Source organism: Parasteatoda tepidariorum, chromosome 6 (assembly GCF_982258835.1).
Source record: "Parasteatoda tepidariorum strain Cologne lab strain chromosome 6, Ptep-v5.0, whole genome shotgun sequence".
Classification (NCBI taxonomy): Eukaryota; Metazoa; Arthropoda; class Arachnida; order Araneae; family Theridiidae; genus Parasteatoda; species Parasteatoda tepidariorum.
The window spans coordinates 77,270,963-77,283,820 of NC_141760.1; the positions used below are offsets into that span (position 1 = coordinate 77,270,963).

The following is a 12,858-nucleotide window of genomic DNA, read 5'->3' on the forward strand; positions in this document are numbered from 1 at the left end:
AAAGATGATGCAACTGTCAACGTCTCTGAGTGGACTGTGCACCGCACATTACTCCGTGGAGGCTATGGGAGCCTACTATCAGTTTGAAAGCCTCTTCTGTCAGCCTGGAACAAGAGCAGACGTCTTCAATTTGCTCCCAACTTAAAGATTGGGCAGTGAATGACTAGAAAAGGGTCCTGCGCTTGGCTGAATCACGTTTTCAATTAAACCATGCAGATAACAGGCTTTGGATATGCCAAAAACAGCATAAAAGCATGGATCCCAAATGCATTGCAACAACACTTCAATCTGGTGGAGACAATGTTATGGTTTGGGGGATGTTTTCTCGTCATTGCACGGGTCTTTTGACTTCTGTGGAATAACGTCTGAATGCCCAAGGGTAATTAAGTGTTATCGCAGATCAAGCGCCTCCTGATATATTAATAGTGTACCTGCCGGGGATGGATACTTTCAGCAAAACACTGCTTTAACGTCATCCAGCGCGTATTGTCGTCAGAAGGTTCGAAGGGCATGAAGGGGACTTTATCTTGCTTCATTGGCCCACACAATCACCAGATCTCAATTCAATTGAAAATTTGTTGCTTGAGATTGAATGGGGCATCAGACATCCAGATCCAGTGCCACCCAATCTGATGGAACTTAACAGTGCAATTCATCGCATATGGGATCAGATTCCTCCTACCATCAACCATTTATGCCAAGAAGAAGTCAAGCAGTATTACGGGAAAAAGGTGGTCTAACAATGTATTGAGGGGGTGGTCATAATAATTCAGCCACGCTGTACATATATATATATATATATATATATATATATATATATATATATATATATATATATATATATATATATATATATATATATATATATATATATATATATATATATATCGGTAAAAAGAGCGATGAAGCTTCCCAGTGTTAAAAACGAAAAGAGAACAGCTAAATCACAATTTTAGTATGCTCAAATTAATGTCAGGTTTTTATGTTTACGCGAATCTCTTAAGCAAATACATTTAAATTGAAGAAACTTCACAGCATATTGAATAGTTAGCAGAAACTTTATACTTTTCTGAATAGTTACTTTGTAGAACTGAAATAGAAATATTTAAGCTATTTTGACTAGTCAAGTTTTCATTTGTTTCTTATTTTTATACTTCATGAAATTCATCTTTCAAAATTCCATGACCCTCCATATACTAGATAAAATACTTCTTGAAATTCCATTTGAAAAATTGCTTTTTCTCTCGTTATTATTGGAAATTTATTGTTATCAGCTTCACTTCTAATCCTTACCTCGCCTTATACGAACCTTTATTTCTCTTTCCTCCAAAGATTCGATAAATTATGTCATGAAAACTGTGGCAGAACTATTTTGCCATCACTTTAACTGTCATCTCTCTCATTGGCTGGAGTGGTACTCAACCAACTACGTTTTATTACAACTATTATTATTTTATTTAAGCTTCGTGGTAGTAAAAACGTTAAAAGAACTAAAGCTTTTGCTCTTTATTTATGAGTTTCCATTTCTATTCACTTTTGGCGGGATGCTGAGGTTTAGAGCAAAGAGTTGCCGGAAGTTGTAAATTAGTATTTGAATTTTATGTTTCCCAAGAAAATAGGGAAATGATGAAACAGCAGATTTATTTTCGAAGTTAAATTTAACCACTCGCTTTAATTTTAACACTTTGGTTTAGAGTAGATAAATATGAATTCTCTTATCTGCAAATTTATGTTCTCTGTTTCATTTTGTATTTTCTTTCGGATATTCATAAGGTTAAAATTAAAAGCCGCTGCTCGATTTACACGACATAAAATATATTGTGGGGTCTTACCTAATAAAACAATCAGGAATAAAAAAGTTGAATATACTGTGTACTTGATTATTTGCAGACCATAAAAGATGCACAATTATTCTTAAAATAAACATTGTATTTAAGGTACTTTGTTAACGTTAGTTGCATAAATGTACAAAAATTTTTGCGGAATTAAACTTACCCAAAATTAAAAGAAATCATTGAAATAAATTCAAACATAAACTTGATAAAGGAAATGTTTTATTATATAAAGAAATAAATTACAAATAATAACTCATATTTTGTTGTGACTTGTAAACCGTATAATCAACATAACTTCCCCCAGTTTGAATGGATTTAAGTTAGTTGGAAAAAAAATACCTGATAAAGTTTTATTTGAGTAAAATATTTATACTTTAAAATGTGTTATCAGTTGGTACTTTGAATGTAAAATCATATTCAGAATTTATATAATAAATAATACTATTTTTACATAAATACAAGAACTGCAATATCTGTCAGCTATGAAATTATAAGCACATTAAGGTATGGTAGGCAAATTAGAAATATTTTTATTAATAATACAGCGATTAAAATTTGATTCATCAGTAAATGTACTCATTCTTTTTTCCAATAAGTAAAATAATATTGACCTGTTAAATTATTTTAACTTAAAGCATAAAGCCATATTTTCATTTAATTATAAATCTTCTGACATTCAAAAAACTGCCGACCAGCCTGCGTAGAGGGCAGGGAACTGTCCTTGCATCAGAAAGGTTCTGGGTTCGATGTTCATTGGGCATTGATGTTCTTTCCTTTTCTGTACTATCTGTCCTCATTGTGAGAGCGACGTTGGCCCACTTAATATGGGGCCCCTGAAAGAGAGGCCAACAAAATCGCCCTGTAAATGCCTTAACTGACCGATGTTAACACAGGTGGGCATTGGAAAAAAAAACATTCAGTAAACTAGAGCAGATTCCATAATAATTAATAATGGTTTCGTTCAGTAATATCTTACGAACAAATTAAAATGTTCATTAAAAATAGCTTTAAGTAAAATATTTACAATATTAAATGAAAATTTTATATATTTTTACTGTGATTTTAAACAAGAATTTTTTGATTTTTACAGAAGTCGATGTCATACATGTAGTTGATTATTAAAAAAATTAACACTTACACATGCATGTAGTTGAATTAATATCATTAGATGATGCGTCATTATAATCGCTTTACACAAAAAAGTTACAAATGAAAATGTTATGACTTTTAGATGTTTTAAATGAAATAAACATTAGTTGGTACTTTTTATCAATTTCAGAATAACTACTTTTTCTATTCATTAGTGAGATGAATCTGGCTTAAATTCAAATTCTTACTTTAAAAATAAACTTCAATTATTAAATAACAATCTCATTTTCGACAGCTTTTTTTTCCGTTATTAAAAAAAACAAAGACATTTGAGAGATTTCTGAAACAAAGTAACACATAAAGATTGCTTGGCGAAGTAAAATATTGCTTGAGATTATTCAATATCGTTTTTCTTCTTTCTATTTTCTTTGAGAGGATTCAATATTTCTTTTTTTTATTCTGCTATTGCAGTCAACTTAAATTATTCGCGCGTTATTAAACAGCCATTGAGATAACGAGATCCAGCTATAAAAATTATTGGAAGAAATACGGATGATTTCCTCTATAAAAGAGAAAAAAACTTCTGAAAGATTTTTTAAAGAAAACAAATATGGCGTAAATAAATGATTTTGAAGAACTTTATAAAAATGTTTTAGTGTTTTAGAGGATTTTTGAGTGTTTCTAGGTCATGAATATGTGGTTAATATCAAAAAATGAAAGAACATAAAGTAATCAATATAAAATTAGATTACATAAAATGGATATAAATGGTAAACGGTTTATCAATTTTAAATGTTTTCTCTCGCAGCCTTTATTTTTTTTTTATGTTGACTATTCATCATTTCTTTTTTTCTATTTTTTCAATAATGACTATTTTTCCATTATTTTGGAGAAGTTTTTTTAACACTCACGTGATTTTCATTTTAGAAGTAAAATAGAGTCTTTATGTCAAAGTTAACAGGAAAATGAATAAATAATATCAATTAATTTCATCGATATTAGACAATGTCTGATATAAATCCTTTATAATCCAAATTATATCGAACTATGTAAAACTGTATGAAACATAATTCAAGAGGGATAAGAACCTCCTACAGCAGCGTTTCTCAACCTTTCAGTATTCGTGGCCCAGTTTCTAATCAGAATTTTCATCGCACCCCCAACTTACAGTAAAATGTATACAACAGTAAAGTATATTGAGTATTTTTAATTCTCTCCTTAAATTATTTTTAACTGCCAAAACAAAAGTAAAGTAAAAGCCAGCAGCAATTGAGATTGTAAACTCTATGTTTGGAGATAATTTTCCAAAACAAATACAGTTCACATATCTTTCGAATGATACTGTTGCTCGTCGACTTGGTGATCTAGCTGAAGATGTAAAATGACAGCTTTTCCCAAAATTGCGTGTCAAATTGTTTTCAATACAGCTTGATTAAGCAACAGATATTAATATAGATGCTCTTTTAATTGCCTATATTTAATTTTGTGATAATATGTCAGTAGTAGAACTACTTTTCTGCAAATCAATCGAACTCACAACAACAGCGCTCGCATTATTTGCTATTTTAATTGATTTTATGAATGAGAAAAACATAGAAGGCAAAAATTGTGCCGGAATATGCACCGATGGTGCTCGTTCAATGTCCGGAAGATTCAAAAGTATGCAAGCACTTGTAAAACAAAAATCCCCTCAATGCGTCTGGACGCATTGCATGATCCACAGAGAAGCTTTGGCTTCGAAAGAAATGAGTCTTGGTTTGAATATTGACTGAATATTAACTACGGTTGTAACCATAGTAAATTATATAAGAATGAGACCCCTGAGATTGAGAATCTTTTCTGCACTTCGTAAAGACATGGGCTCAGTACATTCAGCGTTACTATTTAATTGCGAGGCTAGATGTTTATCACGTGAGAAATTTTTGCAACAAGAATGCTGGCAAAGAATTTGAAAAAGTATTTTCTTGCTAACGACAAACTGATAGCAAGTTACGAGTGGGTTAGGGATCCATTTCCAAAGACTTCCGAAGGACTCTCAATTCATGAGGAAGAAAAATTCACAGACTTCACGACAAGTGGCGAAACCAAAATACAATTTAGTAATTAATAACTATTTGAATTTTGGGCAAGAGTAGAGGATGATTTTCTGCACTAAAAACAAGGGCATTTCGCATTCTATTACCATTTTTAACATTCTACCTTTGTGAAACAGGATTTTCTGCTGTGGCTTCTTTGAAGACAAAATATAGATCTCGGCTAAATATAGAAACAGAACTGAGAGTGGCTATTTCTAATATGAAGCCTCACCTCGAAAAACTTTGCTTTGCAGGACAGGCCCAAGGAAGTCACTAATAATTATCAAATTTGTTTTTAATTTAGTATGTTTTTATTAAGTAAGGTGGGTGAACCAAAGGTTGTTAGTGCTTCGAATGTAGCCCATCCCCCAAAAGTAGAATTAAATTTATTTTGAATCACACGATAACCTTGCTAAATTGTAAATCTTGTATCTGAGGGGCACGTGGCAGAATTGGAAGATATTTATTTTGAATGGCCTCCATTGTATGAAATGATTTTATTTTTTGCAGTTGTTCTAATTTTCGGGTATCTAAGAAGATATTGAAATTTATATGTGTTTAAATTCTTAGAACTTTGAGTTATAATATGTTTTCGGAAAGTTTATTTCTTTTTATTTAACCACATTATTTTAATTCAAATTAATCTGTCAGATTAATAGTTTTAAGTTGTACAAATGGTGACCATATGCATGTTCCCAAGGTGACCTGACAAGGTGCCGCGTTGGGGACACGTGGGCCATCTTCGGAAGCAAATGTGAAATCTATAAAAGAGTTAATTGAAAATCATTACGTAGCATATTATTTATCAAAAAGGAATGATTTAATTGAATACCAATTGATTAGTTCATTTTAAGCAAATGTGGAACTTTGGTATTATATTTTGACGTTCTGCACTTTAGTAGAGTTTGCGATATTTTGCTTCAAGTTTTTTGTTTTGCTTGCATTTTAAAGTGATTTTTCAAGTATTTTTGTGGTAGTTATGTGTGTTTTTGTGGTAGATTCTGGTATTTTCTTGTAAATTTGGGTATTTTTTATACTAGTTATGGGTTAGGTTAGTTAACTCTAGTATGGTTATTTAACTCTTACTTATTAGTTATGGGTTAGGTTAGTTAACTCTAGTATGGTTATTTAACTCTTACTTATTAGTTATGGGTTAGGTTAGTTAACTCTAGTATGGTTATTTAACTCTTACTTATTAGTTATGGGTTAGGTTAGTTAACTCTAGTATGGTTATTTAACTCTTACTTATTAATCATGGTTTGTTAACCCTTTTGACAGAATGAAATCAGTAATTCTTGATTTATTCTAATAAGTTATCTCAAAGTAATCACTAGTGACTTCAGACAAGAACTATATCACTGTGAAATATTTATAATCAAATTATACACTCTAAAATCAAATATCCTTTTTATTGTATTGTACCAGCAAGGCACTTAAGGTACCTTTTTAAAAGACGTTTGCCAGTTCAAGTGTCTTTTCTTAAGATAATTTGAGTAAGTGATTTCAATATAGGGCTCACCTTTGGAACCTGTGGGAAGCGCAGAAGCTACAATTTTGAAATTGTACTATAAAGTAAATTGTACTATGAAATTATAATTGTATTTGAAATTGTACTATGAAATTTTATTTTACTATTAAAAGTATGCGTGGTATATATTAGAGATAGGAGTAAGATGTTACGGAAAAATTTCAGTCACACTGACTTAACCAGAAAATTAGGAAAACTTCTCAAACTTAGGAAAATTAGGAAAACTCACCTTTGGCTCCCCTCCTTAAGTTTCGATTTAATAAGTTGTTTTACTTTAATAAGTTATTAAATATGTCGAAATGTATTTTGTTTTCTTTTCTTTGTGTATGTGCGCTTTCCTTCCATTCAGTTAATTAATTTTTTTAAGGAATATTTTCTCTTGGGTACTCTCGCGCCACCCCTCAAGTGTGCTCGCGCCACCCTAGGGGGGCGCGCCCCACAGGTTGAGAATCGCTGTCCTACAGTTTGAAGTTTTTTAATTGCAGAAGGGAACAACAAGGGAAATTACTTTTATTTTTTGCTCCTTATTGCATGACTCACTTTGGGTTCCCATGTTTAAATATTTGTTTTTTAAGTGCAGTTGCATAATTTTCAAATCCAAAAGATTATCCATTTCGTACGATTAACATAATATATTTTTTAATTTCGGAATTTATACTGACACAAAATTATGGTAATTAGATGCGTTACAAGCAAAATTATCTCATTAAAAAAAATATTGACTTACAAAAATTATCATGAATTAGAAGCTGTGGCGTAACTACCACTATAAATATTAAATACCAATTCACTAGTATATAAGACACGTTAACTTGATTCTTCCTGTCAATAAAAAAATGAAGAAAAAATATAATGAGCAAAATTGGTATAAATAAATAAATGGCATGAATCAATTAGTGGTATTCATTCATCGAATTCTATCACACATAAAATTCTGGAAGGGGAGCAATGTGGCGTAATTACCACTATAAATATTATATACCAAATCACTTGTATATAAGGCATGTTAACTTGATTCCATCACGAGGTGCCTTTTGATAGATGAAGGTTGGCATAGTCGATACTTAATTCCCCACAAAGCAACCTCGTGGGTTTCTTCTGATTCCGTATTTTTTTGTATTATTATACAATTTGAAAATGCTTTAAAACAATTTTTTTTGCACACGTTTATACGTATATATTTTGTGCATATTGATGTATATTTCAAAGTGACAATAAGAAGTATTGTTATTTCTTTATTTCCAGGTTGCCTGGGTAAAAGTAGATACTGAAACTTTACTAAGTTTCCACACTCATGTTGTACCTAGAGACAGTCGCCTGAAGGTCACGAATAGCAACAGTGATCGGCAGTGGTTCCTACATATCAAAAACTTAAATGTGTCTGACCGTGGAATTTATATGTGCCAAATTAACACAGAACCAATGATTAGCCAAGAAGGGTACTTGGATGTCACTGGTAAGGGAAACATATCACTCTTTTGTAATACATAACTCGCTTATAACGAACCATGAGAACCTAAGCGGGAATTCCTGTGTTGTATAGTGCTAAGTCTATTGGAGCAGCTGTCCCTTTTAACAAAACAAACCTAGTTTCGCAAGTAATTCAGAAAATGTCTATTTAATTCCATCTCTCCGGCGAACAGCCTTTTTGAAAAAAATTCTTTTTTGATTCATTTCTGGTCAACGAATTCCTTTTTAATGTCAACAATGATTTTTCTGGTCTTCGGGCCATGAGTCTCATCCGACGAACATCAGTAACACAAGAAAAAGAAACTAAGTCAGTTCAAAGCAAATTAACTAACTTGTTATTAAAAACAAAAAGTAAATAAATACTTACTTTATTTATAATTCAATAAGTATAAATAAATTATCATGATTTTTCATAAGCTCGTATTTTATGAGCATTCGGTTGTTACGAACAAATAATGCGGTCCTTTCATGTTCGTTATAAGCTAGTTCGAATTATATTATTCTTTTTTGTCACCTCACCGTATATTAAAAAAAAATATATTCTAACTTCTTTTCAAACATCATAAAAAATATGATAAATATTTTTTGAGAAACTATGCTATACATTTGATTTATGAAAGGAAAAAAATAAGTGATTTATTAAAAAAAAAGAAAAAAAAAGTACATATTAAGGAAAAAAATTAATAAAAAGGTTTAAAGATTTCTGCTTATTCAAAAAAAAATTAAGTGTATAATTGCTTACTAAATTATAGTATAACAAATTAAAGCTGAATAAATCGAAGCTTAAATTTCTTTAAACTTACATTGAAAATCTTAAAATCGTAGTTTGTTTCACCAGAAGTGGTAAGCTCGTATTTGTATTACCAATGTTTTTCACCAGCAGAGAAGATTATAAAGAATTTATCTTTTTTGAATATTTTCTGAAAATTTATCTTTACATATTTATCTCACATATTTATCTGACATATTTATCTTACAAAGACAAACTTGCAAAACATAACGAAAAGAAAGGAAAAATGCCATACATAATTTCAATAACTAAAATGTTTTTTTCATGTTAACAAATATTAAAACATAAGCAAACTAAAAAATTTTGAAGTGCAAAATTTAGACTACCTTATAAAATTTAACTAATTTGTTTAAAAAATAATTAAGTTCAATTTCAAGGTGAAAGAAATTTTTACCCAATGTGCAATTTTCTTTTTGCTGAAAATTAATTCTATTAAGTTCGTAGCATACCTAAAACTATTCCAATATCATAAGCCTTTCTCCTGATAACAGCACAGTTTGCATTTTTACTTCATGAGAAAATCGAAAACAAAGGATGCTAATGTTTTCGGATTAAGAAAAATTGTATTGATAAAAAAAGCAAAAGATAATGCTTAGTTAAAAATCATACAAATAATAAAAACATTGTGCTTTTATACAAAGTTTTTAAATAATCTCTGAAAGAGTCAAAAGACGCCTAAGTCATAAAAGTAACAAGTTTGCAACACAGCTAAAGGATGGTAATTATACGATATTTTATCAACTCTTCAGCCCCAAGCTACATTGATATTTTGCTTTATAACTTTCTTTCCTATTTATCAGTTGACGCAGAAAATAATTAATGGATATACGATAGTGACGCAAATTAAGCTTTTTTCTCTGCCATGTGAACTATTAATAAAGACATTTGTCTCAATATGCTTCTAAGATGCGTCATCAAACCGCTTTTGAATTAAAGATGTGTAACAGTGTGAATGGTTTGTAAGTTTCTCTATATATCACTTTGTAAATTGATGTTGGTAAACGTATCTGTGTAAAAGTATCTGTGTTGGTAAAAGTAACAGTGTAAATGGTTTGTAAGGTTCTCTATATATCACTTTGTGAATTGATGTTGGTAAAAGTATCTGTGTTGGTAAAAGTAACAGTGTAAATGGTTTGTAAGGTTCTCTATATATCGCTTTGTGAATTGATGTTGGTAAACGTATCAGTATTATAGTTCAGATACATCTTTATAGAATGTTGATTTTGCATTTTTTTCGTGCAAGAAACTTATTTTTTGGATAATCTGATCGTACTTATTATTTTAAGTTTTTAATAAACAATTCCACTAATAGTACTTTTAAATATTTTAATATCTGTTTCTGTTTAGAGAGTTTATTTTTGAAATACTTGGATCCACCTTTAGTATCTTAAGTATTTGAAGGTTTATTATATAATATAAATGAAGTTGCTTGCGTTTCGTACATATTTTATGCAAATAACACAAATTTATGTGAAAGCATTCATAAATGTTTATGTGTTTCATATATAATATGTATATCTATAAATTTCATTGAGAGCAACAAAAGAAACTTCTACACCTTCCATATATTTAACATCTAATTTATTTCTCTTAAAAAAAATCCATCTACAGTATTTTAATACTTGGTTCTGTCATAGATATTTTATGTACTTGAATTTTCATTATATAAGATCAATGAAATTATTTTAGTTTTGCTTATGCTGTATGCAAATAACAAACGCTTCAGTCAAAAATATTTCTATACAAAAATATCTTAGCATTAAATAGGAATACACTACATTTATGGATACTAATAAACAGCATGCATATATAAAATTACAATTTCTGATGGTCACTCACGTGATGATTTCCACAATGATTCGGGACTGAAAGTATAAGGAATTTCTCGTCTATATAGTTTAAAAAATAAATAGCATTGATAAATGCAAACATACGTGAGTCAACATAGAATATTTATTTTAAATTTTTTAATGTTAAGTTCATGTATGATTAACTATCTAAGTTATCTCCCTAAAATATTTGGTTTCAAACACATATTTTACGTATTGGACATATATTATCGCCTCATATCGCTAAGTATTAAGACCGGAGATTATAAAGCAAAATTATTTAAATACTAAACTAAATATGGGGCTTAATAATACAAGGTACATAGAGTAATTAGCCACCTCAAACAAACTTTTCTTTCACTATATTAGTTTAACTTTAAAATCAAAGAAATTTTTTTCCTCCCGATTCATTTTTTTAATTTCTTAGAAACAATATCTAGCATTATAAGTTTATGATAATTTGTTGCCAAAAACTTACAAAAAATACCCAGAGATGTTAAGTATAACTAAAAATATTTCCCCAAGGAGTTTTATAAAATTATTTTTCTTGGAAAAAAAATTATAGTCTTATGCAACCATTTCCTTAGCTTATTGCATAATATGCTATGAAACACTTCTGCGTCTTTGTAAAACGTTTTGATTGAATGCTTTTTTCTTAGAGTTGGTCTTTGCTGTTTGACAATGTTACAGACACTTTCTATCTAACTATAAAAATTAATGCAGTATATTTCAAGATCAAAAATATTATATTTTTAAGGCAATTTGAACATGATTGAAATGAAAAAATATCAAGATGTAAGAATTAAGTGTAAAGACATACTTGATAAAATAAAAACGTCGTCGCTTTATTCGCAGTTAATTCCTTTTCAAAGAGTAACATTTTATTTGTTGTTATTGGTTTGTACAAACATTAAAGTTACTTCTGCTTTAGTTCCGCCGTCCATTGTTGAAGATGAGACAAGTACAGATTTAACAGTTGATGAAAGATCCAGAGTCAGCTTAAGGTGTAAGGCATCAGGATACCCAACGCCAAGAGTTGTATGGAGAAGAGAAGATGGTAAAGAAATTAATCTCGGACCAATGGGTGCCCAGAAGAGTAGCTCAGGTAAACGTTATTGCTATTTTTATCCTTCAGTAAAAGTAAATGATAAAAATTAAAATAATATTGCATTAGGGAATTATTTAACTGTTATCATGATGGCAGAAAATGATAGATGGCAATAAAATGTAGAAGTGCACTAGTAATGTAATACTGTGTCTTATTCAAAAGAGATGGCAATATTCATCAAAAAGTAAATACAACTATTTCATAATTCAATGGTGTGAATTATTAACATTCGTATAAAAAGAAATTGTTTATTTTGGTCTTTTATCAGTATTAATTATAGAAATCAACAAACTACCATAAACATTCCATTGAAGTCAACTATCTATTTAAATAACCCATACGCAATGACTTTTTTAGAAGAATAACTATCAGAATTCATCCATTTAAAAAAAAAATCTAAAAAGTAATTTTTTTCTTTTTAAAATTTACTTATATTTTATTATTTTTTATTATAATCTATTTATTAGTTTTCAACTCAGATAATGACTATAGAATTTTAATCACTAGTATTTCTGATTTTGGCCATTATCTGTTACCCATAGAAATGCATGTTTGAGCATAGCAAGATTTTTCGTTTCAATTAATATTGATTGTATTTTGCAAGTACTACCATTATTTATTAGCAAATAAATGCAAAAAAAATTGTTTTCGTTCCATTCTGGTTTTTAGATCCATAAAATTTATTGCTTCGAATCATTCCCCTCCTTTTTTTACACAATAAATTTAATGGATGTTGTTTGACTCAAGTATTTTTTTTTTATTTCTTATAAATTAATATAAGCATGTTTTAGTTGTTAATTTAGTAAAATATGAATACATCATTTCATTTTATTATATAAATACATTATTTCCTTTTATTCTGATTTAAATTTTACATTGTATCTATCATTATGAATTGATAAATTAGCTTAGAATGAAACAAATGATGACAGAAAGGAAATAGAGCATTGACTTATGGATTAAATTTTTTTTTACAGTAATGCAATTTTTGAAATGAAATGTATCTAATACAAAGTTGACTTAGGTACGAAATACGTCTGCATATGAATAAAACTATAGTGAAATAATACTAATGAGTGAAACGCTTTTTAAACCCAGTGTATTTAACTTTATTTTGAAACAAAGAAAAATCCA

At 29.5% G+C, this 12,858-nt stretch overlaps 1 protein-coding gene across 1 annotated transcript in view; it reads left to right on the plus strand.

The window, feature by feature from the left end:
• LOC107452585 (lachesin) overlaps positions 1-12,858 on the plus strand; it is a 209,306-nt gene that overhangs the window by 177,535 nt on the left and 18,913 nt on the right. Inside the window, exons 3-4 of the mRNA XM_071178483.2 lie at positions 7,773-7,983; positions 11,548-11,721. Coding sequence (XP_071034584.2) covers positions 7,773-7,983; positions 11,548-11,721 — 385 coding nt within the window. The remainder of the gene's footprint in view (positions 1-7,772; positions 7,984-11,547; positions 11,722-12,858) is intronic.